This window comes from Desmodus rotundus, chromosome 9 (assembly GCF_022682495.2).
Source record: "Desmodus rotundus isolate HL8 chromosome 9, HLdesRot8A.1, whole genome shotgun sequence".
Lineage (NCBI taxonomy): Eukaryota > Metazoa > Chordata > Mammalia > Chiroptera > Phyllostomidae > Desmodus > Desmodus rotundus.
In genome coordinates, this window is record NC_071395.1 from 1,099,349 (window position 1) to 1,125,873 (window position 26,525).

General features: G+C 53.6%; 1 protein-coding gene across 1 annotated transcript in view; it reads right to left on the bottom strand.

Moving 5' to 3' along the window:
* Positions 1-26,525, bottom strand: part of LOC112312510 (bifunctional heparan sulfate N-deacetylase/N-sulfotransferase 4) — a 118,220-nt gene that overhangs the window by 62,306 nt on the left and 29,389 nt on the right. Inside the window, exon 3 of the mRNA XM_053912104.2 lies at positions 2,167-2,254. Coding sequence (XP_053768079.1) covers positions 2,167-2,254 — 88 coding nt within the window. The remainder of the gene's footprint in view (positions 1-2,166; positions 2,255-26,525) is intronic.

Below are 26,525 nucleotides of genomic sequence, written 5' to 3' on the forward strand. Positions count from 1 at the left end.
TTTTCAGCACGTGAAGGACAGGGAGACTGAGCGGAAGGGATGCGTGGGAAATACGGATGAGAAGCCGCGTGAGGAAGGCGGCATCCATCCTTATTAGGCTGGGCGTGTGGGATTACATGTCTTCCAGACAACAAGGCTCATCACTCAGCAGCGCCCGGGGAGGGAGCAGAGACCGTCCTGTGACAAGGCCACCTCCTCGGGGTTACACGGCAGGGCCCAGTTAAAGCTCCTCTGAGGATAGAGGCTGGGAGGGGGAGGGGAGTGTGCTCCGCTCTGGGCGGCACCCACGTCTCCCTGCACTCGAGTGAACTGAACTAACGTGCACTTGGCACTCTAGAACGGCACCCTGGAAATATGTTACGTTGCGGATGCGTTTCATGAACTAGCCAATCAATTGAAGTTTCCTGCTTCTGGGAAGGCGATTAAACTGCTGGGACTTACAAATTCGCACATGTGACTCTAACGTCACTATCACCACAGCGTGATAGAATAGAGCGTTTCCTCCATCGTTTTTGTTAGGTTAATACCAACGTAAAGAGTTGAGTCCGTTTAAGAGACACAGTTAAAATGCAGGTTTTTTGTATCTTCCTCGAATAACTGTCCCTGTGGTATTAACTCGTGAGCCGCTGGTTTCCCAGTGGACGTGAGCTGTGTGCACGTTTGGGGCTATAAAGAAGGAGGAGGAGCGGTGACCTCCGTCACGCTGACCCTGGGGCTGCCCGGCGGGCTTCACGGGCCTGAGTGTGAAAAGCAAATGGAAACTGCGGCACTTATCCAGACACATTCCAGGCCGGGAACGGCTCTCCTTGCACTATCCAGCTGTTTAGACAAAAGAGCATCGTTCGTGGGTGCAGTGCAGAGAACCCCGCGTTTTTATCACGAGTGCGCAGATGCGGCCTGTAGAGTTAGGTGCGTCCTGACGTCAAGTCAGAGCTTCTCAGGCCTGAACTCGTGTTTGAGGGGCTTTGCAGAAGACAGAGGAAACTGGGTCTCTTTCCCCAATTCCAAGCCGGGGTCTCTGCCTGGGCAGGTATGCTGACCCAAAACTCGGTAACATGCCCTTTTAAAACATGCAATCATTTGATTTATCACCTGGTCGAAATACTAATTTTCCTCCCATTACTTTAAACAGATTTACATGCTTCAAAGCAGGAGGGAAAAAGCATTACAGAAAGGCCAGTAAGACATCACTGCTTCAATAACCTAATAAATCAGGCCGAGCCTCTTCGGAAAAACATTGTAAAGCCTCTTTCGGTAAATGAGCTGCATTTAGGGTAATTAAAGACACCTTTGCACGGGACATCTTTAACTTGTCAACAGACAGCTGGCATGCAGAGATAACCACGGAATGTGCTCCCCGAGACGCTGAGGGCAGAGTCCTGAGCACAGCATCGCCCACGCGTGATGCAGAGAGAGCCGGCTGCACCCTGAAGCGGGCCCCGACACAACGCTTGTGCTGTTTTTGTCATTATTAGGAGGGAATCACTTTTATGCAGTGCTTTCTTATACTCCTGCTAGGCATGTTAATGCTGATATTCAGAAAATTAGAGTCAGTTTCTGGAGGGGAGGACGGGTGAGGGTGAGAAACATCGGGACCTAGAGTCGTGCGTGGGCACCAGTCACGTTCTGAGACTCTGGAGCGGCCGAGACTTGGACAGAAGTGAGGCTGCGGCTGGGTGGAGCCGGGAGGAAACGCAGGCCTGACTGTGCCGGGCTGAGTGTAATGCGGGGCCAAACGATAGGCGATGGTGTTGGGCCAACGTCCTGCAAGGGATGACCTTTCCCATCTATTAAATTTCCCGAGGCTACAACACTCCCCTCTCATTAATGAGTGTTTTCCAAGGGAAAATGGTATTTACAAAACTGTCTGTTAGCTCGTCTAGCTGACAATTTAAAAACAGTGTCCTTTGTAATTATTCTTACAATGTTGTCAGCGCCATTGTCACTGGACTTTCTCCTGAGACCCGAGATGCACACCTGGCACAGTGGTTACAGTCCTTCTACGACTGGGAACAGCCCGTCCCGTGACTGGACTTGGCCGCTCACAGAGCGTGCCCGAGTTTTCCCCGCAGTCACTCTGGGCATCTGCTCGCCTCCTGGCGACCCATCCAAAACACGCTCTCCTATTTATATGGCGCTGCCTGAGAACACCAAGCCCCTTCTTACCTGTGTGGTAAAACTTCCCTGAAAATCCAAGGTTGAAGGTAAAATTTGCAACCTGAGTGCGCAGTAAATTTTGAGTCTCTAGTAATGCCTGAAATAAACAAGAAATTAACATGATTTTAGAAAAATAAATATGAAGCTTTGGGATGCCTCTTTTTCCCAAGTGTATGCATGAGTGAAACAAAGTATGAACTCGGTTGCTTTGGGGGGTCCGACAGGCACCGTCACGCGGCGCTCCTCTTTCTCCTATCACAAGCACTATCCTCGTCAAGTTCATGGACGTTTACCCGATTCAGGGGTGGTCGAGCCCTGAGCACATGCTACGTGCCTGAGGGGCAGTTCTGACACACAGCACTGAGATCACTTTTATGTCTGTGTGGGATTTCCTGGACTCCAGATTATTACACTTACTTTCTTGGGGAAAATTTTCAGAATTACTAGACATAGACAAGTCCTGCATTTGTTGGAATAGAAAGACAACTTCTGTTGGAGTTGCGATTTGGTGTTTTATTTAACTGTGGTGCCTCTCCTGCCATTTTTAAGGCACAATTATTGAGTCTGAAGCTTGGGGTCTTACTTTACAAACTGAAGAGTGATGTGTACTATGTAAGATGCTGACGGCAAATCTTGAGATACGAACAGAGAGGACAGGTAGGAAGTAGAGGACCGATTTTAGAAAGAAAAATCTCGTAAGTGTGGCAAAAAGTTCCCTAACTTCTTGCTCTGTGATTAGTCGGTGTTGCTTTCTTGATTGTGGACAGGGCGCGAACACACTGACAATGATGTGCGAGTCGGCCCGGCCCTGCGACTTCCTGCCCGTCCTTTCTGCACCTGCACCTGCGGCCTGACTCGGGGACCCTCGCGCCCCGGGCTTTTCAGTCTGCTTGTTGATTCAGATGGTTTTTCTACCTGTTGCAGCCTGTTAGAGAGCACCGACTTTGTTCTGACAGACAGGAGACCCCCACTTCAAACCAGGGACATTAATAAGATGGACCCCTGGTGTCTGCTCCCCGTGGGGCAGGGGGAGCGAGGAGCTGGGGGTACAGACCATTTCTGCTGAGCAGGGTCACGGTGGCCGAGCGCTCGCTTCAAAATTTGTGACCTAACTACTTACTTCCCCAGAGTCAAGAGGGCTCTCCTGCAAATTAGTTTAATTAAAGAAAAGAAAAGAGAAAAAAGAGCCAAATAACTAATAGGCTGATGAGCTACATAGCCAGCGATTATCCAAGATCACAGTTATCCTGGCCAATCTTGTTTAAATATTATTGATTAAATTGAAATGGAAAAAAGACATTAACTTGACTCAGTTACATGAAATATATCTTTCTCAAAAAGAACAAACTCAATATTAAACAATGGGTGGAATTAAAAATAAGCCTGGTGAACTGGTTGAGCTGATTGGTGGGAAATACTGTGGAATAGAGCCTTAGAATAAAACCTAGAATTTTCTTCCTAGTGAGCAACTTTTTCTGGCTTTCTTATTTTACCAAAGCACAGTTCCTGAGCCTCTGTATCTTGACACAGTTTTTTTAAATGTTTCCCCTTTCCCCTCCTCTCCTCACCACTCCCACCCCATCCACTTGACAGTCCACCTCTGGGTTCTGGAAGTCACCCCTCCGTCTGTACCCGGTTCCCCTGTGGACCTGCCTCCTTCACGGCAGGCCTCCCGGTCTCCTTCCCTGGCTCCTAAATCATTGCCCTCTGCCCACTGTGCTCAGGCTCCCACCCCCGCCCCCGCTCCCCGCCCTCCCTTTGCCCCCGCCCCACCAGTCAGGCTCACGCCCCCAGCTGCACCTGCCCTGCACCCCGGGGTCCCTGGGTTAGGGACTCCTCGGGTCACCTCACTCCCCTCACCCTCCGCTTCCCTGTGAGGTGGGGTCACGCATCACCCTGGCTCTCAGGGTTCCTATTTCATTGAAGCAGGGCCTGGCACACAGTAGGGGCTTAGGGCCTGGCACACAGTAGGGGCTCAGAGAGCACTGTTAATGAGTGCACCGCAGGGCATTCTCTCCCACAACTGGGTGCCCCGGGCTCCGCATTTCCAGTTCAGACCTCGCATCCCTGTTTCCCCGGGTCACCCTGCCCCAGACTGGCCCCAGTGTGGACATTTCCCGGCCTCCCCTCCTGGTTCTCCATGCTCCGCCCCCCATCCCCCTCCCTGCCCGGCCCAGCCTTTAAAGGCCCGTCCAGCTGCCACCTTTTGCAGGAAGCCTTCCACCACAACCTTCTCAAAGCTTCCTCTTCTGCTCTCCCGCAGTGACTTCCTCAACCATCTCTCTCAGGACGAGCACCGTCTTCCACTCCCCTCACCGCTCCGCCTCTTTTCCTCCTGCTGGTCCCTAAGCACCTGCAGGAGGTCCAGCTGTATTACTCCCATGTTGCTAAACCTATTTTCATACGTGTGGAAAGCACTCAAAACATGACGGAGACCCACATCGACGCACGGCAACAATAAACTGAACTGGTCCCTTTGCTGTGGTCACTAACGTGTCCCTGACGGTAAGTGCGAACCAGGGTTCGCAGACCAGAGGACCCTGGGGGGCCATGGACGGGGCGCTGCATCCCGCCAGTGCAGGGACCGAAGGGCGTCCTGTGACCTTGTGTTACAGATCTGGGGTGACATGTTCGTTCCCCTTGGTGGGCGGGGACTTTCTCCCCTCGTGCCAACAAGCCACCTGAAGAACACGCGGCCTTTCCCCGGTCCCACTGCTCTTGTCACAGCCTGCGGACACGGACTCCTGACTAAGGCTGGAGTGGAAACGGCCATCTCTGTAAACAAAAACCACACAAACGGACAAAAAAGAAACCCTAAAAGGTGCCAAGCCTTCCCCGCTCACTGCGAGTAGACGCTCTTTGGTCTTCAGAATTCAAGGACGGCAAGTTCCCATGTCTTCCCACGATAAGGAGAAAGACATGCGAGTGTTAATGAGCACACACAGAACAACTGGAGCCGTCCCTGTAACCCTCCCCTGCGACCCCCCTGTTAGGCCGAACTCACACACAGGGAGAAGGGGGCACAGAGAAGCTGGACGAGTGACACGGGGTTCTGGAGCGGAAATGTGCCTGGCAGACAACACTGCTGAGCGGTGCGCCTGGCAAATCAGCGAACTAATTAGTCAACTGCAAACTGTTAGTGGCTCAAAAATAATCGCATTACGTGCTATCATTGAAATTAACACACAGAACCTGCCCTGCAGTGGGGCGGGTACTGAGGCCTGTGATGGCCTCTGAGAAGGTGGCAGTTCAGTTACGGTCGGAGAGGGAGAGGCCGGCCCTGCCCAACACGGGGCTCGAGGGCTGGTGGCCCAGGCAGGTGTCAGGAAGGACGGCGGCATCTCCCAACACACCACCTCCCTGCATCTCGTTCAGCGGCGGTTGTCACCCGGTGCACCACGGGAGTTTTTACAGCAGGCAACACCTCGCCGTTTGGTTGGGGCCTGCCCTCTTTTCCCTTCAGGGGTGCCCAGCCCTCCGCCCACAGGCTGACATGATCGCTATCAACTTCAGCTGGTCCACCCGACTATAAGCATTGCCCAGCGAGAAATCTCCAGCACAGAACTTCGCAAACCACTTTTGACATGTTCAATCGGTCACAGCACCTTCTCCACACACTGCACACATTTTTTTTTTTTGCATTTCAGTTGTGTTTTTACCTTTCCTGAAATAATAAAGCAAAGTATGTTGAAAGTGTTGCCTATTTTCTTCCATCTTCAGTAGTAAAATGGGTACACAAAAATTTACCAACTCGGTAAGTTTTTTAAATGCACGCTGAGATGACAGCTGTCATAATACAACGTAACAAAATTGTTTCGAGTGACATTAAAGACTGCTAAGTTCTATAAGAGCCATCTTACAGACAAACCGAACAAACCTGTTGCCAACCCAATAAACCTCCTAATTATTATTTTACTAACGATAGATCATTTAATGCTACAAAAACTTTATGAAGTACTAGAATTTGTTAAAACAAAAGTCCTCTCGAGTTCTGTACTTGCATAAATGAAGTGGTAGCGCTTCACAATGAGTTCAAGGAGGACGTTTCATAGACCACAGGGGGTTTCATTTTATCGCCTGAGTCTGAACTCGGACACGCGAACACCTCTCACCTTGGACAGGAGGTAAAACTCCCTTAAAAACTGTCTCACCTTCTGCATTATTTTGCGTAAATCTCTGGTGTCACTTTTAGAGATTGGGGGCCGTCTTTGTTCTTCCTCATTGCTACATCTGTTAAGCAAGACAGATAATTTTCTACACATCCTTGCTAATTACTGACATACCCCATGTTTACATAATACACTTTTGGGGCAATTTCTGTAGTGACATTTCATGGCTAATGGGAAGCGATGTGCTTTCCGGTATTAACACATGAAGACGCCACCATTGGGCGCGGCCGGCGGCGGTGAACATCAGACCGCGCTCACACCGGCTCCCCGGCCCGTGCGCCCAGGCGTGGGTGTGAGCGCCTGCGCTGTGCGTTGCTAAGTGCTAATCAGACCTCAGCCCCTACTGTTCTGAAGCCCGACACTAACTTCCTTTTAGTAAGTTCATTATTTGCTCTCTTCTGAAAGGGAGATAACAAATTTTCTTTGAATTTAAGGTCAGAACACCCTGGCAGAGAGCAGGGAAGAGGTTCTCCGTGGTGGAGGGGCCTCAGAGATGGGGCCGCCTTCCCTGGAAGCAGAGTGGGGTGGGGGACAAGTGTGCTGTCTCAGGGGCGCAGACGGCAGTCAATTTCGGGGACGCAGGGGCCCCTAAGTTTACGACAGGTGAGACCACCACTGCAGGAGAGCTGAGGTGTGGAAGGCCTGGTGAAAGGGGAAATCGGCCCAAGCAGTGAGAGCGGCGGACACCACAGGGTGTGCGGAGCGCAGAGCAGGCCTTCGCAGGGCCAGGGGCTGGGACGCACAGGCCAGAGGACAACCAGGGTGGGGAGCGCCCCTCAGTTATTTTGTCTCAGGGTGTGAGGTGGGGGCAGAACCACGGTGGGGAGCTGGTTGTGATAACGGGAAGGGTAAGTGGACGGAGCGTGAGTCGGGAAGAAGGACGTGCATGCGCGGAGGGAACTGACCACTGCCCGCTGGGGTGGTCCTGCAGGTCAGGTGCCGTTTGCACTCACAGGTGCCTCTGACCCCGGGGGGGGCGGGTTAAATACCGCAGAGTCCTGTCCGAACTCGTGGTGTGAGCAACGTGCTGCTCTCGCCCCTTTTCACACGAGTGAAACGAGGACATTTAAGCGTTAACGTCGAGAAGGATCCTCTGCACCCCCAAAGAGGGCGGTTAGGTTAAAGCCGAAACGTTTCTCTTTGCTCTGAGGTCGCGCGTCCCACCCAGGGGTCACCGCGGCCCTGTGCGCTGCTGTCCAGTGGAGCTGAGCCTTTCATAACGTGTGACGTTCTTAACCGAGCAGCTCCCTCAGGAACTTCGCGTGAGTCTGCTGTGCACCTTTTTACGTTGCTAGCGTTGTTCCTGGCTCGGAGTATATGTTTTCTGCTATAAGCGTTCTAGGTTAGGGTGGTTTTAGATTCACAGAGCGATGGCAAAGCTGATGTGGAGTGTCAGCGTGCCGTCCTGCACGGGTTCTGGCGCATCCGTCACACCTAGTGATCCAAGTATCGCATCACCTCTCACACAGAGGTTTACGTGGAACAGCAAATCGCCCGGGTGACTCAGCCCCCTACAGCCCAGATTTGGGGCCCTGCGACTTCTGGCTTTTCCCCAAACGAAAATCACCTTTGAAAGGGAAGAGGTTTCAGATCATTGATGAGATTCAGGAAAATACGACGGGACAGCTGATGGCGACTGGGAGAACTGTGTGAGGTCCCCAAGTGCCTACTTTGAAGGGGACTGAGACATCATTGTCCTATGTACAGTGTTTCTTGGATCTTCAATAAATGTCTCTATTTTTCATATTTTACAGCTGGATGCCCTCTGGACAGACCGCATAGAAGCTTGAGTTACTTGGCTTTACCTCATCCCTATGTGTCTCTTGCCAGTCTTTACTCTCTCCCTTCCAAGGTGTGGAGTCCCCTGGGTCAGCTGTGGCTCCGTCGACTTTGGACAGATTCCTTCCTCTGTTCTACGACATTAATAGTCAATATGTGATAACACATATTAAAAAATAATCCGATGAGGTGGTTATTTACAAAACAAAACAACTGCGACCCAATCTCTTTTTCTTGGAAGGGAACATGGTAAGAGATTCGATATAATTTGCATTTTGAATGTAACAGGATGTTATACCTGCCATTTCATGCAATTACTTATCTCGAATAGCTTTTCATCGGCTAACAGTGATTTTCTCGTGTTCATATGGAAAAATAGGGAGGGTGCTTGGTTCGTGGAAGCAGTTCTGATAGTTCATTCCCACACTTCCTTCAAGACTTCCAGCAAGTCAGCAGTGGGGGATCAGAACGGGCCACCCCAGACGTGCCTCCGTGGTATGTGGGTGGTTTTGAGCTAAAGACAACGTATTATTTTGCATACAACTATCATTATTGCTTTCTAGAGTTATACTTTTAACACATAAGCATAAATAAAATGATTAAAAACATTTATATAGATATGGAATTAGTACTACCCATGTATAATGCACACCTTTATTTTCCCCTCAAAAATTTGGGCAAAAAAAGCGCACATTATACACAGCAAAATACGGTAGTTAATGGCTCTCCGTTTTCTGGTTACTCAGCAAGCTGGAACTAACTGGGTGTTCGTGATGAGCTAACCAGGAGCCGCTGAATGGAGAAAAGCACAGATTCTTGAGCTGCAGCAGAAAAGTCTCTGAATACATCGCCTGCTTTTCTTGGGATAGGGCACTGCAAGGAGGGTCTGGTCTGCAGCTGTCACAGACCAGCAAAGTGGCCGAGGGCTGTGCTGGCCACTCTGGCTCGCCCCTTTCACAGCCGCTCTGCTGGGCCCGCAAAGCAGCGTGGGAGGTGTCCTTGCTCGTTTTTCCTCACTGCACCGCCACCAGGTGGGGGGTCTGCACTGGGACTCCATTGTCTGGTGACACCGTCAGGTGAAGCCAGAGCCGGCAGCGCGGTCCAGGGGATGGGGCAAGAGCTCAGGATCTGCACACAGAACACGGGCCGTGACTCCGCGGCACACGCTTCATCGTGAATTAAAGAGATTAGAATCATAATAATCTCTATTGTTGATTCATTTCCATAAACTCATATCTCTGCTATGTTCCCTCAGAAGCAATACAGGTGAAAGTATGTTGACGTTTCTTTTGTATGAAATAACTATTTTCGTGCCTTGTAATTCTGACATTAAAACTCAGGGTTAGTTTGAATAAGCATCTAAATTAGACACAGAGATATGGTCATTCCCTGCAGCCCAGCACATCCCTTCCAGGCCGGCAGATGGGACCAAGGAGTAGTAACCGATCCTGACATTTCTGTGCGAATTTTACTTGAATGCTCCAAAGTCACATTCCAACATTCATTTTAATCAGAATGACTTTGTTTACATTCATTTCCCACAATGTGTAGTGATATTCACAAATACCTTTAACACTTTCTTTACAATAGCAATTCTTTTACGGTCTCCTTTCCGTTACCGTGCAGGAGACCTGGTTGTTTTCTTGGTGCGTCCGGACGGTAATGCTGGGAGGGACTGGAGTCGACTTGTCTGCTCAGAGTGAGTTCTCTGGAACTTGGTTTTCCTGCCCCCACCGTGGGGATAAAGCGTCCTCCCTGGAGGGATTCCTGGGAGCCACGGACGAGGTAAACCGTGGAGACCTGCCGTGCACATGTCGCTTCACGTGTCAGGAAGCAGGAAATTGGAACGACCCTAAGGCTGCGAGTTTCCCGTCGGAAGCTCGTGCGGAGATGGGGCCCGGCGTTCTGACCCCTCGCCTCGCTGCTGCGCACCACAGTGAGGACCGCTGAGATACCAGCGGTGGGCAGAGGTGCTCTGAGGACCGAGGCCCTCCCCCCGCCCCTCGTGTTTCTGCAGCTCCCTCGCACATCTGTGCTGGGTGGCCTGCACACCCTCCCTGTACCCATGCAGAGCGGGGCCCACAGGACTGGCCGAGTGGGCTGAAGACCCAGCGGCTTCCTGAACACCCAGAGAGGACAGGACTCAGTGTGAAAGAGGGATATAAGGGCTGTTCTCTGTGGCCCCTCCTGCCACCAAACTTTGTCTTTAAAGGGGAGGGATGCCCCTGGTCCTCAGGCTTCACCCAGGGGGGGCTTTCTGAAGAGGGTGAGAGGATGTGCTGGAAGTGACCCCCTGGTTCCCTGCCCCACTGCTGTCGCCAGTGGTCATCAGAGGTGCCCCTGCGTCACCCCTGCTGGCAGAAATGCAGGACTGTGGCCTGGGAACTGAGGTGCTCTGAACTGGGGTTCTGGACTTGGCGGACATGGGGCTTCGTCCCTCCACCAGCGGCTGTCCCCTGCCTGCTTTCCTGTCATGTCCTCTGTTCTCAGAATGCCTGCCACTTGGTGTCGGCTTTGCTAACTGCAAGGACGGCTGCTTCACATGGCCGATGTTCCCTGCTGTCCCCAAAGTGCGCACTTGGTCTACAGTCTCTCGTGGACATCTGCTTTTCTTCTCAGCTTTCGAAAACCTGCCTTCCTGGGAAGGGTCACTTCCAGCTCGGAAAGATGTTGAAGGTGGCTTCCTCCAGGTTCAGAGCCTGAGGCTGTGGCTCACGTGGAGGGTCCACAACCTCCCGGGCAGTGGCCCTGGGAGCACACGGCTCACCCTGCGGGGCCTCGGGGCAATGCATGTCCGAGGGAGAGCCGGCCCGGGCTGGGGTCAGAGGTAGGCTCGGGACAGAGGGCTACGGTTCGGGCTGGGGGCTTTGCTGCTCTCAGACAGGCAGTTAGAGGGATGCCCTGAGGGAGGAGACAGTGGCCCGGCTGCAGTTCCCCAGTCACAGCGTTATTTTATTTAATGCTTTCTAACGTCTCCCAAACGTCATCCATGGGTGTCCTGTGGTCTCGCCCCTGGGCCTGCAGTCGGCCCTTTGTTTCAGGGTCTCTCGCTGGCAGAGAAATGTCTCCCCTGTGCCTTGGAGTTGGGCATGGCATGGCCTTCTCGGGTGGGTCATGCAGCCAGAGGCCCCACACCGGGGCGTGGCTCCGTCCCTCGCTGTGGGCCCAAACGTCGCATGCAGGTGAGAACGCATCTCGCTGATCGTCTGTTACAGCCACGGAAGACCAGGAGAACACGCTGCCCAAGGCCACGTCGGCGTGGCTCTGTTTCCTGTGGTGTCGCCACGCTGAGCGCAGTCCCTGGTTTGTCCTCTGGGCGCAGGGCCCGTGCGTCCATGGGTGGACGGATGAGCCCGTCAGCGTCTCTGATCTGCGTTTCTCCGAGATGTTTAACCCCCTGCTGGTTTTTGCAGATGCGCTGACAGGCTGTACTTCCACAGGGCTCAATGCGCCATGGCCACTGGCCTCTCCCTGCCCAGCAGGTGTGAACCCTGCCCCACGCACGCACACCACCGAGTCTCTTCATCTGTGCCAGCTGGGGGCCAACCTCACTTCACTGGACGGACGAAGAAACGGAGGCTCGGGGAGGGCCAGTGTGCCGCCAGACGTAACAGCTGGTGGAGGCAAAGCTGGGCTTCGTCACCGGGGTTCCAGCAGGATCTCTGGCCCCGGCTGCTGGGGTGCTGGGTACCATGGGGGTGCCCCTGGGCGCCTGCCCACTCGCTGTGCAGTCAGCTGTGAAGAGGGACTAATACGGATACGGACCTGTCTCGTGAGGAGTGGCCGAGTTGTTCCACGGGAAGGCTGGGAACCGCCCTGGCACGCGGGAAACATGCAGGGAAGGCGAGGGGTTGACAGCGTCGGGATGGAGGAGAACGTCGTCGCCACCGTGAGGGCCTGTGTCCACGGCACAAGGACATCAGTGAGCACACTGAGGAGAACCTGGGAGGCGAGGAGGCCGGGCGGGCCCGAAGGCCCAGGACAAGTGCAGGTCTTCAAGGACAGAGCCCCTTCCCAGACACCTGACGCTGGCAAGTGGGGAAGACTGAAAGCCTAACAAGCGGAGTAAGAGGACAGGTGTCCAGGGCGATAGCTTCAAGGGCTGGGAGACCCTCCCGAGAGTCTCGTCTTCTCTCTTCCCTGGAGAAGACGCTGGGAGGTAGTTTCAGGGAACAGGTGGTCCGGGGGTTCCGACCCAACGGTCTGATGTGGGGGTTGCAGGGGACAGGAGTTCACGGTGGGGGTCCTCACGGGGCTGGGGTGGGGAGGGGGGCATCCGGGGGGCTGGGGCAGGTGATGGATGAACAGACCCCTACTTTTCAATCCTCCTTTTTCCAATCATAGTTTAAGTGGCAGCGTGGCTGGCTCTCTGGAACGTGTTCAAAACCCGTGAGCGAGTGCGCACCTGCGACTTTCTTACCCACAGGACGGACGCCTGCCATTCTGTGTTGTGACCCAACGACACGGATGATAAAGTTGCTTCGAAATATTAAAACGTATGCTTTTCAGAAGCTGCATTTTATCAACCCAATTCACTTCTAAATAGCACGGAAGCCACGCCATCTGACTTTAAGTGGGAGTTGATTTGACCGTTATCCTAAGTCAAAGGAACGATAAAACGAGGGTAAAGTTAATTGACGTAAATTATAGACAGCGCGGGAAAATCAAGGACCTCCATTTTAACGTTTTACCTGATTTCCAAGTGATTTAATCTTTCACTCCTCTTGTGTACGGCCTCGAGAGGATAGCTGCTCCTCAGAAGCCTGCTAAGGAATCAGATCTCTGCAGTAATCAGCTCATGATGATAAATCACAGAGATACCAAGGACTCCTCGACGCGCTAGCTGCTCTCCAAGTGAGCAGCAAGAACTGTGATTGCGCCCGCTCCAAGTGGGCTGCCCATCGTTTGAAAGAGACGGGAAAGGAAAATGAAACAAGCCTGAGGCTCCTCCAGGCAGAGACTTAAAGCTCTGTCTCCATTGTCTCAGGCTCAGGACGATGCTCATCTTTATGCAGAAACTCTTTCTCCTTTTCAGTTTTCTGCACCTGACTTTTTACATGCTTATGTCTTTGAAGAACTGCATCTTTCCGGGGCCTTCCCTGGCTGTCCCAGGCCGTCAGGATCTCTGACGTCCTCCTTGGAGCACTCACCTTCTGCCCACCACGCGTCTCCCTCGTCCTGGCGGCACCGCACTCCTGCGCGGCGTGAGGTCTGGGTGGCTCTCAGGCTCTCTGACTCTCTCAGCTCAGCGGGGTGCCATGTGCCATCTCCAGGTCTCATGGCTCAGGGAGCGGCACCCCCACAGAGCTGACGGCGGGTCCAAGTGCTGCCATATGGGGACCCCCGGCCATTCGTTCCCACCTCGACTTTCGGGGCTGCCCTGTTCCCTCTCCTGAGCCTGCACTTCCCTCCGGCTTCTTGATAGAGAAGTGGGAGCCCCCACACTGGCCTCGCTCCCAGTAACGGGAGTCAGACCGGGTCTGACTGGAGGAACAAGCGCTCCGTGTTCCAGGGACTTCACGGACACCGAGTTTAGGGCCCGGTTCCCTGTGTGCGAGCCTTTCGCTAGCTGTCTTTTCCTGAACGCGTTTATTTTCACAGCGTCGCTCCACAGAGCGCTGGGCAGTCGCTCTGTAAATACTTGGTGACTCAGTGCTCAGCTTCCAATACTGGTTTGCGGTTTTCCATTCCCTTTGCGAAGTGGAGGGGTTTCCCACCCATGTGTGCACTGGCCCAGGGCTGGCACTGCATGGAGCCCCCAGGCAGCAGGGCCAGCAGGTGGGAGCAGGCCGAGCAGTCAGACCCGCGTCCCTGGGTGTCAGAGAACAGACGGACCGGGCCCCTTCGCCCGCCCAGGGTGAGGCTGCCAGCTTACGGCGCGGTGAAGGCACTGGGGGTTAACACGGGCTCAGTGACCATCATTTCACAAAAACGACGACCAGACACAGAACGTTTAAACGGACGTCGCCTGCTCGCGTGCTGGCCTGTGGCTGGGCGGGCAGGAGCCCGGGTCCTGGCTGCCTGGATGAAGGGCAGCCCAGGACAGCGGGCTCTCCTGGCTCCTGCCCGGCGCGTGGCGCCCGACCTCTGGAAATGAAGCAAACGTCCTCTGCTATGCCTCCCTCTGTGGATCTCTGCTCCGAAGGCCTTATTTATTTTAATTGAGTAGCTAAAAATAAAATAATTAAAAAATATAATCACTGAAAATAATTTGCACTAACCCAATGCCATAGCCCATTAAAGCAAAAAAAAAAAAAAAAAAAAAAAAACCTAATTGGAGGTTTTTTTTTTTTTTTTTTTTTTTTAAATCACAATCACATTTCACATTCTACTGCTTTCCCCCAGGACAGGCGGTTTCCTGGCTTGGCCAGCTGCTCCGGCCCCTGGCGTGGGGGTCACTTCTAGTCCCAACGCTGAGCTCAGCTGCCCCCAGTGCGGTGGACGCGGGCAGCGGCTTTCTGAGCCCTGCTGGACGGGACCCAGTGCCGTTTGTCACCTGTACGCACGGCCGCCCCGCCCCCGTCCGCTCCTCGGGCAGCCCCGGTGAGGGTGCGGTGAGACTGGCTTCGCGGTGACAGACACCTTAGTCCAGGAGACCACACGAGGCGTGGGCGGCGTTGCCTTGGCCCTTCACATTTCATCCTTTTCTGGGCTAATTGGGCCAAATATTGCTAGGATTATTTCTAAATTGGTGATTGGAGGAAAAGTGGGAAATAATTTAGCCTTTTTCACAGAAAACTTAAGCAGCAACCAGTTTAATTACCAGATGATCAGTCTGAAATACAGTTGCATTTATAAGGGAGACTACTTTTCAGTCTTACCCTAATAGGAGAACTTCCACAAGGACTTGATTCTTTAATTTTAAATTGCTGATGTTTAATTTGATTAAGTTGAACAGTTACAGCTTTTAATGTATCATTAACTCTACGAACGTTTGCTGAATACCTATGTGTGTTTGGAGCGGGGCCGCCTACAAAGAGTCCGTTTGCACTCTCCCTGCCCACTCGTTTACTAGACGTCTGTGGAGTGACTGCCGACGTCATACCCAGAGCTTCCTCTTCCCTGAGCCTGAACTTCACCCAAGAACCCCTCCTGGTCTCCGTGAGAATGTCAGGTGGCACCCGCAACCGGAAGCTGTTGCATCCGCCTCTACTGGATTCACCCGTCTGGATGGATATTTGACAACTGTAAGTGGCAGTCACAGTACGTGACTGTCTTGGAAAGACGTAGGCCACAGCTCCACGGAGTCCACGGGCAGCGTGCTCTCTGACACTGCGCCAGCCCACCCCGTCCTCCAGCCTCGCCCTGCGTGGGCCCAACACGGCACCGTTCTCCAGGGCTGATGGAATTCACCTGTTATCCCTCCACCCACTTTGGAGCTGCGCTGGTTTGAGATGCGGCTCCGTCAGCGCTTCACTAAATAACTCGCCTCGCAGTCCGGGCGGCGGGGGGAAACCCATAATACCCTGAGTTCACCACTCACGCGCTCCTAGACAAGTCTGTTCTGGACAAACGGGTCACTGCTACGTGGGACGGTGCTGTTACCATGCTGTGCTCTTCTTAAAGTTCTGAGAATTACTTTGCTGAAAACAGATAATTGCACAAGAAGGAGAACTGAGTGGGGGGGGGGCTTCCAGTGGAATCTTGTCCCAGAGTCAGTCGTTAACATCCGTGTGGAGTGGGGGTCGGAGCAGCACTAACTCTCCCAGGTGCGCTGCTGCGGCGCCCGCCTGTCCCATCCCTTCCGCTCCCTGGCACACTCCGCAGGGACCCGAGTCCTTTAAATCAAGGGGATGCTATTTGCTGACCTTTAAATTTAATGAATTGGATCCTACAGGGTATGGGGGATTTTTTCCCACTTTTACAAGTTATATAAGTGAGTGTAAGTTATGAAGTCCCAGCTTCCTAAAACGCACGGACATCCACAAGCAAAGCACACGTATTAAGAATCTGTTGCGAAATGGACATACAGTGTAAAGGGGAAACAAGTTTTAAACTTAATGCACTGCACAAAACAGGAAAGTACAGACTCGCTGATGAGGAAAGAGGGACAGAGGCAAGTGGATCAGAGCACAAGGAGGGAGAGCGTTTGTTTAAAGCTCCGAGTGCGTTAAGGCTCCTCAACGACCCGTGAAACTTCCTGCCGCGGTCCCCAGTCCTGGCTCTGAAAACGCACTCACACGCGGCAGCAGAGTTCACTGTGCTGTTGGCAATTTTATACTTGATCTGGGTGACGGAACCCCAGTGAGCAAGGAGGGCCAGTGCACTCACAGGCTGAGGTGTGGGGTGCCGGTTCTGTGATGGAACCTCAGGCAGTGACTCCGCCGATGCGCGGTGACATTGGGCCAGAAGCTCAAGTGGCGGCAGTTTACGACGCTGGTTCCAGTTCCCTTCAGACAACCCGGCCGCTCATAAGCGACAGCTCCCGGGTATCAGTGACAGACGGGAAAACATTCCATTTTGCTGGTTGTAAAGTGGTCTCAGGGACACCTGGCTGTGATGGGCATGATGGGTTGCACAGTTGACATGTCGTTGTCTGTTTTATGGTGGATCTCGTCGACGGGGACCATCAGTCACTGCTTGTTTATTGGCTTGTGTTCTGTGTTGTTTTCTGAGTAACAGATTAGCCTGAGACTCCAGTGGTCATGCTGGGTGGGTTACTAACCCCCTTCTCCTTTATCCGGCCCCCATGTGCAAACTTTGTCTCCCTCTCGTTTTGCCATTTATGTGTCCTATCTGTAAATTCTCTGCAGAGCTATTCCAATTTTGTCCCGAAAGTTAACCAACTAAGGGGGCCACTTTTGAGCACTTAACGTTCCCGGACAGCACCGAGGTGAGAGCCCTCCGCAGACCGGCTCACATACTCCACGCGGAGACCCCGAGTGAAAGAGGAGACCGCCTGGTGGTTTGTGTGGAGATGCTGGTGCAGAGGTGGGCAGAGGCGGACGGTCCCGGGGGCATTTCGGAACCTGATCCGCAGTCACACGCGACCGGATGTCAGAGGTGCTGAGGGGACCCCACATGACTCGGGTCCTGGGCGTGAATGTTGGCTGTGGACTTGCTACCAGAGGACAATCATTTTAAACACATAGGATGGAGCCCTTCCTTCCCAAAGGGGGGATTGCTGGGTGCCCTTGGTGGGGACAGCGGTGGGGGGACACCTGGCAGGTGGTTGGTAGTGAATCCGACCTCAGGAGAGAGGGTGGGCACAGGCTCGGATTTGGGACACAGTAGCCCAATGTGGCTGCTGATGCTGCCTAGGGATCTCCCTCACGTAGCTGGAGGGGAAGAAAAATTAACAACAGGCTGAGCTGGGACTGAGGGCAGCACCATTTCACGAGGAGAAATTAGGTGGAGCAAAGGCAAACGGGTCGAAGGAGGGGAGGTAAGGACGATGAGGCGATCACACGCCCAAGTCGGTGGGAAGACAGGCAGCAGGGGACCGTTCCTGGAGGCAGGGCCGGGCCCACGGCACCAGGACTGCAGAGGTTCACGGAACAGGGGCTGGAGGGTCTCAGAGCCCTGAGCAAGAACAGATTCTTACAGGAGGAGGTGGGAGCTGGAGCCCCCTGAGTGAGAACTGAGCCCAGGGCTTGTCAGGTAAGACCTTCGCAGGAACGTGCCTAGTCAAAATCCGGGTAACTAGGGCAGAATTTTGTGTCGGGCCATGTACACAAACGAGGTGGGGAATAGGAAAACTAGCTTAGGACTGAAAGCAGGGCTCTGTCACCTCTCCCAAACCTCCAGTCAGGACGGGACTGCTTCCCAGAACCCAGACGAAAAGGGGTCGGTGCAGAGGTGACACCTGAGCGGGGCGGGCGTTTCGTTCGGGCACTCGGCCAGACGGCAGCAACGCCGGCGGGCGATGGCCTCTCCCTCCCCTCCTGCCGACTTCGAGGGTGGCCCGCGGGGCGGCCCTCACCCGGACACTGTAGGACAGACAGTAATGTTGGTCCCGGGTCTGACAGAATGTATCATCTTCTTGTTTTTGGACTGTGTTTCTCAAGAATTATAGGTAAAACTACATTGGGCTGTATCACTCAACGATAGGGATGTACAGTTTTGGCTCAGGAGGTTCAGTGAAACCATCTTGGACATATTACACATTTTCACGGTTTCTGACCCAAGCTCACTTCCCTGCGGGAGCACGAGGCAGACCCAGATTTCCACTGCTACAGAAGTTCGACCTTGGCCGGGAACAATCAGATTCACTGGTTGGAAGATGAACATTTACATCCTCTTTAGTCTCCGGAAAGACAGCTTTTCCTCCACTGTCACGACCCTCGATGCTAAAATTCTGCCAACTGAACAAGCGAACAGGTTCCCCTTGAATCTCCTTCTTCGGTTGCTGGTAAATGGTTACAGGTCCCTGTCAAGTGTCTGCTTTCCATTTGCTTTTATCTTTTGACTTTACCTGTGGAGATTTTAAGAGACCTAATCTTGCTGAAAAAAGTTTATTTATTTATTTTTTATTTATTTTTATTTTTTTGTTTTGTTTTATTTTATTTTTTTAATTTTTTATTGTTATTCAATTACAGTTGTGTGCCTTTTCTCCCCATCCCTCCACCCCACAAAAAGTTTATTTTCAATGTGAAATGTTATCCATTTTAAGTAGTTAAGTGCATCTCTAATTTTTAATAAATTTAGTTCCTCTTCGTATCGATGAATGTTTCATTCTACAGTCTGTTGAAAAACATTCAACGTTGCAACCCAACTGCAGGTTATTTTGATGCCTCGTGTGGAGTGGCAGTGCCCCCCCCCTACGGCCACTGTGTTTATTTGGTGGCACCGCCCGGCCCGAGGATGAGGGCCGCCACCTTCCGGGCCTATCCACCCCCGTCGGCGAAGGCCGCAGGGAAGAGCTGCGCTGCAGGGACACTGGCCGCAGGCGTCTGTTCGGTCTTCTGGGCAGCGTTTGAGCAGCATTTACCCAGCATTTCAAACTGCTAAAAAGCTGTTTTAGGATGAGTCTAAACTCAGTGTGGCAGTTGTGGAATTAGCTATGAGTTTCCACTGGCTGCGAACTACCCAGAGACTCAGTATTAGAAGTCACTTGTCTTTTGACGGCAACAACGACACCATCTCGACTCTGACCATTGTGACCCGGGATGCCGCCACGGGCTGTGGACCACAGGTTCCCCTCCTCCTTTGCTCCTGCAGGTACCGTCCCCTTGCCCCAGAGTGTCCTGATCCAGGGGACCAGGCCAGCCTCCGGTTTCCGGCCTGCCTGTAGAAGGACCCAGATGAGCCCACTGCTGTCCGGGGGTCCAGGGGCACCCTGTCCTCTGGACACCCCATCACCTCCTCCCGCAGCCCTGGCCATGCCCTCTGTCCCAGGCGCAGCCCCGACGGGGCCCTGCCTGCTGTGTGGTGTCCGTCCCCTGGACTGGGAGCACGCAGGACCAACCGCCCCTTGTCCCTGGCCGGCATGGCTTGCTGGCACCCCCATGCGCCGGGGCGGCCCCTGGGCCACCCACTGGGTGCAGAGCAGGGGCCCAACCACGAATGGAATACACACGAGGATTAACAGATCACACCAACAGGTTCAATCACATCTGAAGCGCCCAGATTCTGTAAACGGAAATACGCAGGATTCAAAATTCAGTTACTTTCTTCTAAAGACCCGGGCCTTGACATGACTGGGAGAAAATACACAGACGTCTCTGTCCACAGGCCTGAAGGACACGGAGGACCACGGAGCAGGCTGTCAGAGACCACAACGGGTGAGGGCCCCAGGCCCGCGGGGCTGGTGGTGAGACACGCCCACCCCCGTGCTCCTCAGTGGTGCGCAGGCCCCTGGACACCTCTCAGCTCTGGGGAGGCAGAGACGCACCTGCGGGCCAGCCAGAGCACGGAGCGTGAGAGCGACGCTCGAATGCGCCACGCATTTTCTACGGAAACAATGCACATCCTTCCGCCTGGTCTGGGGCCACGGAATGACGCGCCCCTCCCCCGGAGCCAGGGCTCTCTGGCCGAGTAACCGCATGCAGCTCCAGGCCACAGAGCAGACGGGACGAGGCGAGAATGTCTGTGGTGCACGGTTCCCACCGGTCTAGTTGGCATAATGGGAGCGTCAGAAAGAGATGACAACTTCCGCGGTGGGTTGAAATACACACACACGTCTGTACACGCTTAAACGCACTAGCTCATGAGGATGCGGAGAACAGAGAGCAAGTGACTGACCCCAGGGATGACACCAGTAAACCAGCACCCTCTTTGGAAGCAGCCAGATGGGGCCTCTCTGGCCAGAGGCGCTCCAACTACGGAGGAGGAGGGATTCCAGCCCCTGAGAACGAGCGGATCAGGGCCTGGGCCATCCGCAGCTGCCCTCCCCCGCCCCCACACACGGAGAGAGGCGGCCAGGCCTCCCTGCCTCGGGGTGAGCCAGCCAGCCAGCCCCCTTTCCAGGGATTCCTCCTCAATGCTGAACCAGGCTCCCGTGGAAGCTCCAGAGCCAACGTGGAATTTACAGGCAATGCCGAGTATGTCAAAGAGAACTATTTGACAAATTATTTAACAAGTGATTGTTTTTCTCTTGGATCTATTATTGACTAAATCTAGCTCTGTGTAGTTATTCCTCGAGTGCCTCCACCTTCCAGAAGAGCCGCCCCGTTCACGGAAGGGAAGTGCCAGCCAGTCCAGAGGAACTCTCAGCCTGACCCGGGGGTGACGCGGGCTGGCGCAGGTGGCTGCTGGCTCGCTGTGGGCTGACAGGTGGGCCGACGGCAGGTCTGAGAAGGGTCACCTCGGAATGAGAGTGTGTTGCTCAAATAGAAATGCGAGGAAAAGAGATTGGATGTCTTATTTTGGAGCTAATTTAATCACAGAGCTGTGATATCACCTTTTCTCTCCATGAATGTTACTCATCATTTTAACCAGAATCTGGTGTGTTCCATTGATATCCTCCCAACACATCCCTTTGCACACCTGTGAGGTGTCTCAGCTCCTAGCTCCAGGTCTGAGTTTCCCCCACAGACACCTGGGAAACACGCTCATGAGGACAGGTGATGGGTGTGTGCTCATCCAGGTTCTGTCTTTTGCAGGAAAGTGAAGTTAGAACTACTCTCGAGTTTACAAGAGCAGTATGAGAAAGTGAACTTAATTGGGAAGAGTTCAGGTGTGATGGTGGATGGAGAGGGGCGCATTTGTTGGAGTTGGGGGTAACAGAAAGAAACAGGAGGTTTTCCTTCTCACGTGACGGAAGTTGAAGACTGAGGGTACGGAAAACACGCTCGGGGCCGCGCTGCCGCACCCAGGACGACCACCCCAGACTCGGAGGAGGCTGTTGCAGTGCATGGTGGGAGTCCGACCGCTGGCGGGCTCCCCTTAGTCTGCAGGTGAGGTCCTGGGACCCAGCGACTCCACACGAGAGGTTGTGTCTGAAGTTCCCAGCCAGCACCGACACCCGACTTTTCTGACCAGTGGGGCTGTTGTTTCCCCTCCCCCATCCCCACCCTTAAGTGACTTTTTTCACTGTCTCACTTTCCTGTTGGATCTTCTTATTGACTCCCACAGATTTCACATTTTTCCTCCTGTGAGAACGCAAGTGAAGAAGTTTCTTAAATGCGCACAGGCGAGATCCCGAGGACAGCATGGTGGGCCTCTTGCTGCGGGTGCCGGCTGCCGCGGCCACACTGCACCACTGCCGCCACCGCTCCGAGAGCGCCGGCAGGCACGAGGGTGGCAGCTGGCCTTCCAGATGCGAGGGAGCAGCCCGCTCACTCACCTGGACGCCCCACCTGCTGACCGGGCACTTCCCACTTTGAGGATGAAGCCACACACACACCCACAGCCCTCTGCTCAGAGCACAAGCCTGCGGGAGTCCCATGGACCGGGACTCTCCGGGGGCGGAGATATTTACGCTGCCCGTGGTCAGGGCCAGGCTGCAGAGCCGTGCTCTGGTTGCCACTCGGTACTGATGTCGGGCTGTGGGAAACTCGGCTTTCATCCTCAGCGACAAATCAAACAGAGTTATAGGTCGTGCTGTCCCGACTGGGCCTGGTTCCCGTGTCCCTGATCTTCGCAGGCCCTCCCAGCAGCAGCTACGCACAGGTGGTGGGGGCGCCGAGGCCTCCCAGCCTGAGTTTGCATATTTCTCCCCCAAAGGACTGTTATTAGTCACAGCTCTAGAATGTGAGATGTGAGATGTTACGCTACATTGAAGCCTTATGACTTCAGAAACAAGGAGGTTACGCATGCCTTGATCACATAGTCTCCTTCCAGTGGGGACACACGACGGGCTTGGGAAGCGCAGCGTGCTGGTCCAGAAGCACGTCCCCAAGTTCATCAGCGGGAAATGGTTTCTGGGACTGACATACTGCATCTTATTTAGATTGTATGCACTTCAGTAAAACTGCTCTAAGTACCTCTAAACTTACTGAAATAAAAATGTAATTTCAAGTGGGAAAATTTTGTAGATAGAATTCTTTTTAAAATGGCAAGATGTCACTGAACGAGGGGTTCGCCGGCTCCCTCTTTTTACTGTTTCCCTGGCAATAGGTGGTTATTTATACGTCCTGGTTTTGTGAAACTCCACCTGCCTTCGGGACTGTGTTCAGTTTCGAAGGCGTCCCCAACGGCAGCTCGGACCTCAGAGCTCCTGCACGCAGTTTGCCTGCGATCCTATCATGCGCAGCTTCCTGCAGAGCATACGTGACACTGGTCTCCGGCTTCCCAGGCACGGAGGGTGGGCTTGAAGTGCACAGGGACCTAAGCGTGAGCACCTTTCTGTCTCCAGGCTTCTCTCTGTCTGCTGCTATCCCACACGCCACGCTGCCGCTGGGCTGTCCGACGCGCACTGACCCCCTCGAGCTTGCCCGGCTCCCCCAGACGCACAGGAGGGCTGAAGCACACGCTGCCACCCTGGTCTTTTGCCAGAACACAGTATTTCACTCACTCCTCCCTCCCTCCCTCCCTCCCTCAAACAAGTATCCAGCGAATCCCCTAAACATTCCACACTCTCGCAGGTGCCTTCTACCCACTGAATCTGACCGTTAAGCACCCGCCCAGGCAGAGGTGTTCAAAATCGAACGATGATCACATTGAAACTGCTGTGATTCTTTACGTAGAGGTCCCACACGGCAAATTCCGACATTAGAGTGAACCACGCCCCACGTACATGCGGAATACTGCATATCAAAGTGTCACTCTGTTGCTGACACAGAAGACAACGGTCTCTAAGGAGCCGAGGCCGTGTATTCGAGCCTGGGGGAAGCACTGGGGCGGCCGGCCCCTGTCCAGCTGTTGATAACCAGAAGCTCCCTAACATGTTGCTGGGGATTAATGTGTTGGGTGGAGTAACACTGAATGGGAAGGGAAACGCCATTCCCTCCATTCCCTGAGAGCCAGCGAGCAGGAGCTGCAGCTGAAAGAGGCAATTTAAACAAAATGCTGTTGTCTGACTTACAAAGAAATTTGGATAGTACTGAAGAACACTCTAACCACTGGTACAGAATCAGTAGTGGGTATAAGGCAGACATGCTCAGTGGACTGAGTGGAACAGACTTATCCTTTAAACGTTGCAAGAATGCTGGTAACCACGCTGTGTATCAAGTCCACGCTGCGCCTGTAAATCACACAACCTCACGTGCCACTCACGTCCCAGTAACGCTGGGGGGAAACGGTGAGCGCAGTCCTCTGCGTCCCGTTACTCAGTGGGCCCTACCGCTGGCTCCCTCCCCGCCACATCCCGCCCTGGGCCGTGGTCCCTGACGGCTCCATTCTGGCCCCCTGCACCCCTGGGATGCGGTACTGCACGCCTGCCCGCTGGCACTGGAGTGACAGGCAGTCACACACAAAGCGGTACTCACGGTCACAGACCGTGTTTTCCTGGGAATGCAAAAATCGGGTGTGTTGTTTCTCGGAACGGTTGCCACAATAACTGCTGCCCTCGCTCACGTACCCTGCAAGGGCGAGTGGGGTCAGGTGAAGGCAGGTGTGTGGCCCCAGGACGCCGCTGACCTCCTGACCAGCAGCACGGGGGGGTCAAGAGCGCCCCCCACGCTCCGGGACAGCGATGCTGCCCTGCTGCCACGGAGGGACGTCTGTCTCCGCCCCTCAGCTTCTTTGCTGAGTTTCCTCGGATACAGAACCCTGATGGGTCCTGACCACACTGCATCCTTTTGTGAAATGAAATGCTGGCGGCCCCTGCAACGCGATTGTTCCCCGGATGTGAGTTAAAATCTGTGGGGCACTGAGAATCAGGCTTTGCACAGAGCAGGTAGTTAAAAAATATCTTTGTTATTGTGGTTTTAGTTTTTACCTATTGTTCTGTTGGTAAAAGATGTTTGTTTAACACTTCAATTCCACTCATTACTATTGGCATCCTTACTATTTTGTTTCTCTTTAAACTTATTTTACCACGGTAAATACATTAAAGCTGTCTAAATTGGGAAGTATCTGGCAAAAATTTCAGAAATTTAAAATCCACTCATTTCTGTTCCTACACACAGTCGCCGGCAGGCGGGCAGTTTGTACGCAGCGGAGGCTGTCGCGCATTTCAGTCGGGTCCAGTCAGGCTCTTCCTTTTTCTGCACATCAGTCCGGCCCCGATGCCCGAGCACACGGCGGGGCTGCACAGACAAGCGCTGTGGCTTGCGGTAGAAGTTCCCTGTGCGGGACACACAGGCACACGCAAACATGGCCGAGTGGGCGCTGGTTACACGTGGGCTCCTGCTTCTCTGGCTGCTCGGGTCTCTCACAGGGAAGCAGGCGGTAGGAGGGCCTCACGGCTTCCAGGCCATAAAACGTGCGCCCGTCTAGTGACTGGCGAGCGAGTGAGCAAGCCCACGTGTGTGTGTTCATGCATGTGAACATGTCTGCATATGCATACGGACGCGGTCACCTGCCCACTTGCTGGGCCCCTCCCACCTGTCATTTTCTCCTCGCGGGGCCTGGGAAGAGACGCAGCTGTCTCTCGCCCCTTCTGACAAGTGCCGGAATAACGGGAATGGCGTGAAACTGTGTCCTGGCCCTGAGGGCTTGTTCTCGCACTTGATTTGAAAGGCAAAGCGCCCCCAGCACCACCCTCGCGCTAGGAACTCGGCGTGTTTGACGGCGTCTGGAACGGGCTCCGCCTCCGGTCCTGCTTTCCTGTTCCGGACAGACGCGGGTGTCCTGTTTCGTTTTACCGCTCCGCTCCGGGGTTCTAAACCGTAGTTAACTTTGCCTCTCCCGCCTCTATTTTTCTTTCTCTCTCTCCTTTTTTTCCCTTTTTTATGTTTTAAGACACTCACATCAAGATGTGTCTTCCGCAGCAGAACACAAGGCTGACTTGATTTCTCCTGCCTTGAGCTAAAGGTAACAAGGTTCGAACGGAGCATTTTCAGAGCCTGCTTAGATTTCAAGATTTCTTTCAATTCCTTTTTTCAGGAGTAATGGTACAAAGCGAAATTGTACTCCACAGGAAGTCCTTTTTTTAAGTATGCCAGTAAGAAAGCCTTAGAATTAAATTATAGAAACCCAGCAGGCAGCAAAAATTTATTGTGCCTTTTTATTTTTAAAAATGGTTTTGTGGAGTCAGAACAGATGAGCACCTGACACAGCGGAAAAGTCCTTAAGCTGCGCACATCCACGTGCTCAAAACTAGACTTTTCTGAGGCAAAGAACCAGGCACTTTGTCTTCTGTTTGCACGCAGGACTGAACAGAAAGTTGCCAGAGCCTTTCTGAGTGTGATGCGGAGTTTCCGTCCCAAACCTGACAGCTTCGTCCCGACGGCCAAACGAAGGGCAAACCCTCTGACTGCCCCTGACTAGGACAACCCACGTGATTGATCCGGACGAGCTCGAAGAGATCAGAAACCGGCCGAAGGGCCGCTGGGGGAGGGAGTGAGCGCTGTCACCCGGGGAGTAACAAAAGCTGCACTTTGCCGCAGGTCTCGCAGAGCCCCGGCCACGGACACACAGGGATTGCAGTGTCCTGTTCGCCACCGCCCCCCACCCTTCCTTACAGAAGAGGTTTCGAGTGACACGCGCTCACAGATGCATGTGACACTTCACACCGGGAGTCACACGAGGTCACACTCGCTCTCCCGTAGGCTGAGGGGACACATGGATGTTCTGGGCCAAGAACAGCCACAGAAAACCATCCAGGATCCAGACAATGTCATTAGCCTCTGATGTGCATGGGCTTTTTCCTTATGAAACTGTTGTAAAGAAATTTCTTACATCTCTCTTGTTGTTCAAGGGCAGATTCTCTCTCTCTTTCCGCCACTTCTTCCAACCCGCCACAGTGCTGGGTGTCACCCTGGGTCTGGGCTCAGCACAGGTACTCCCTACGGGTGGCCAATCGGCTCCGCCCATTTCCCTTTTCTAAGGCTTCTGACTGACAGTAAGGAAGGAAAAGCTCCGCAGAGGCACGGCAGGACCAGCCACGGGAGAGACCAGCCCCTTCCTAACAGTGTTCCTGGGGCTCGCCCGATC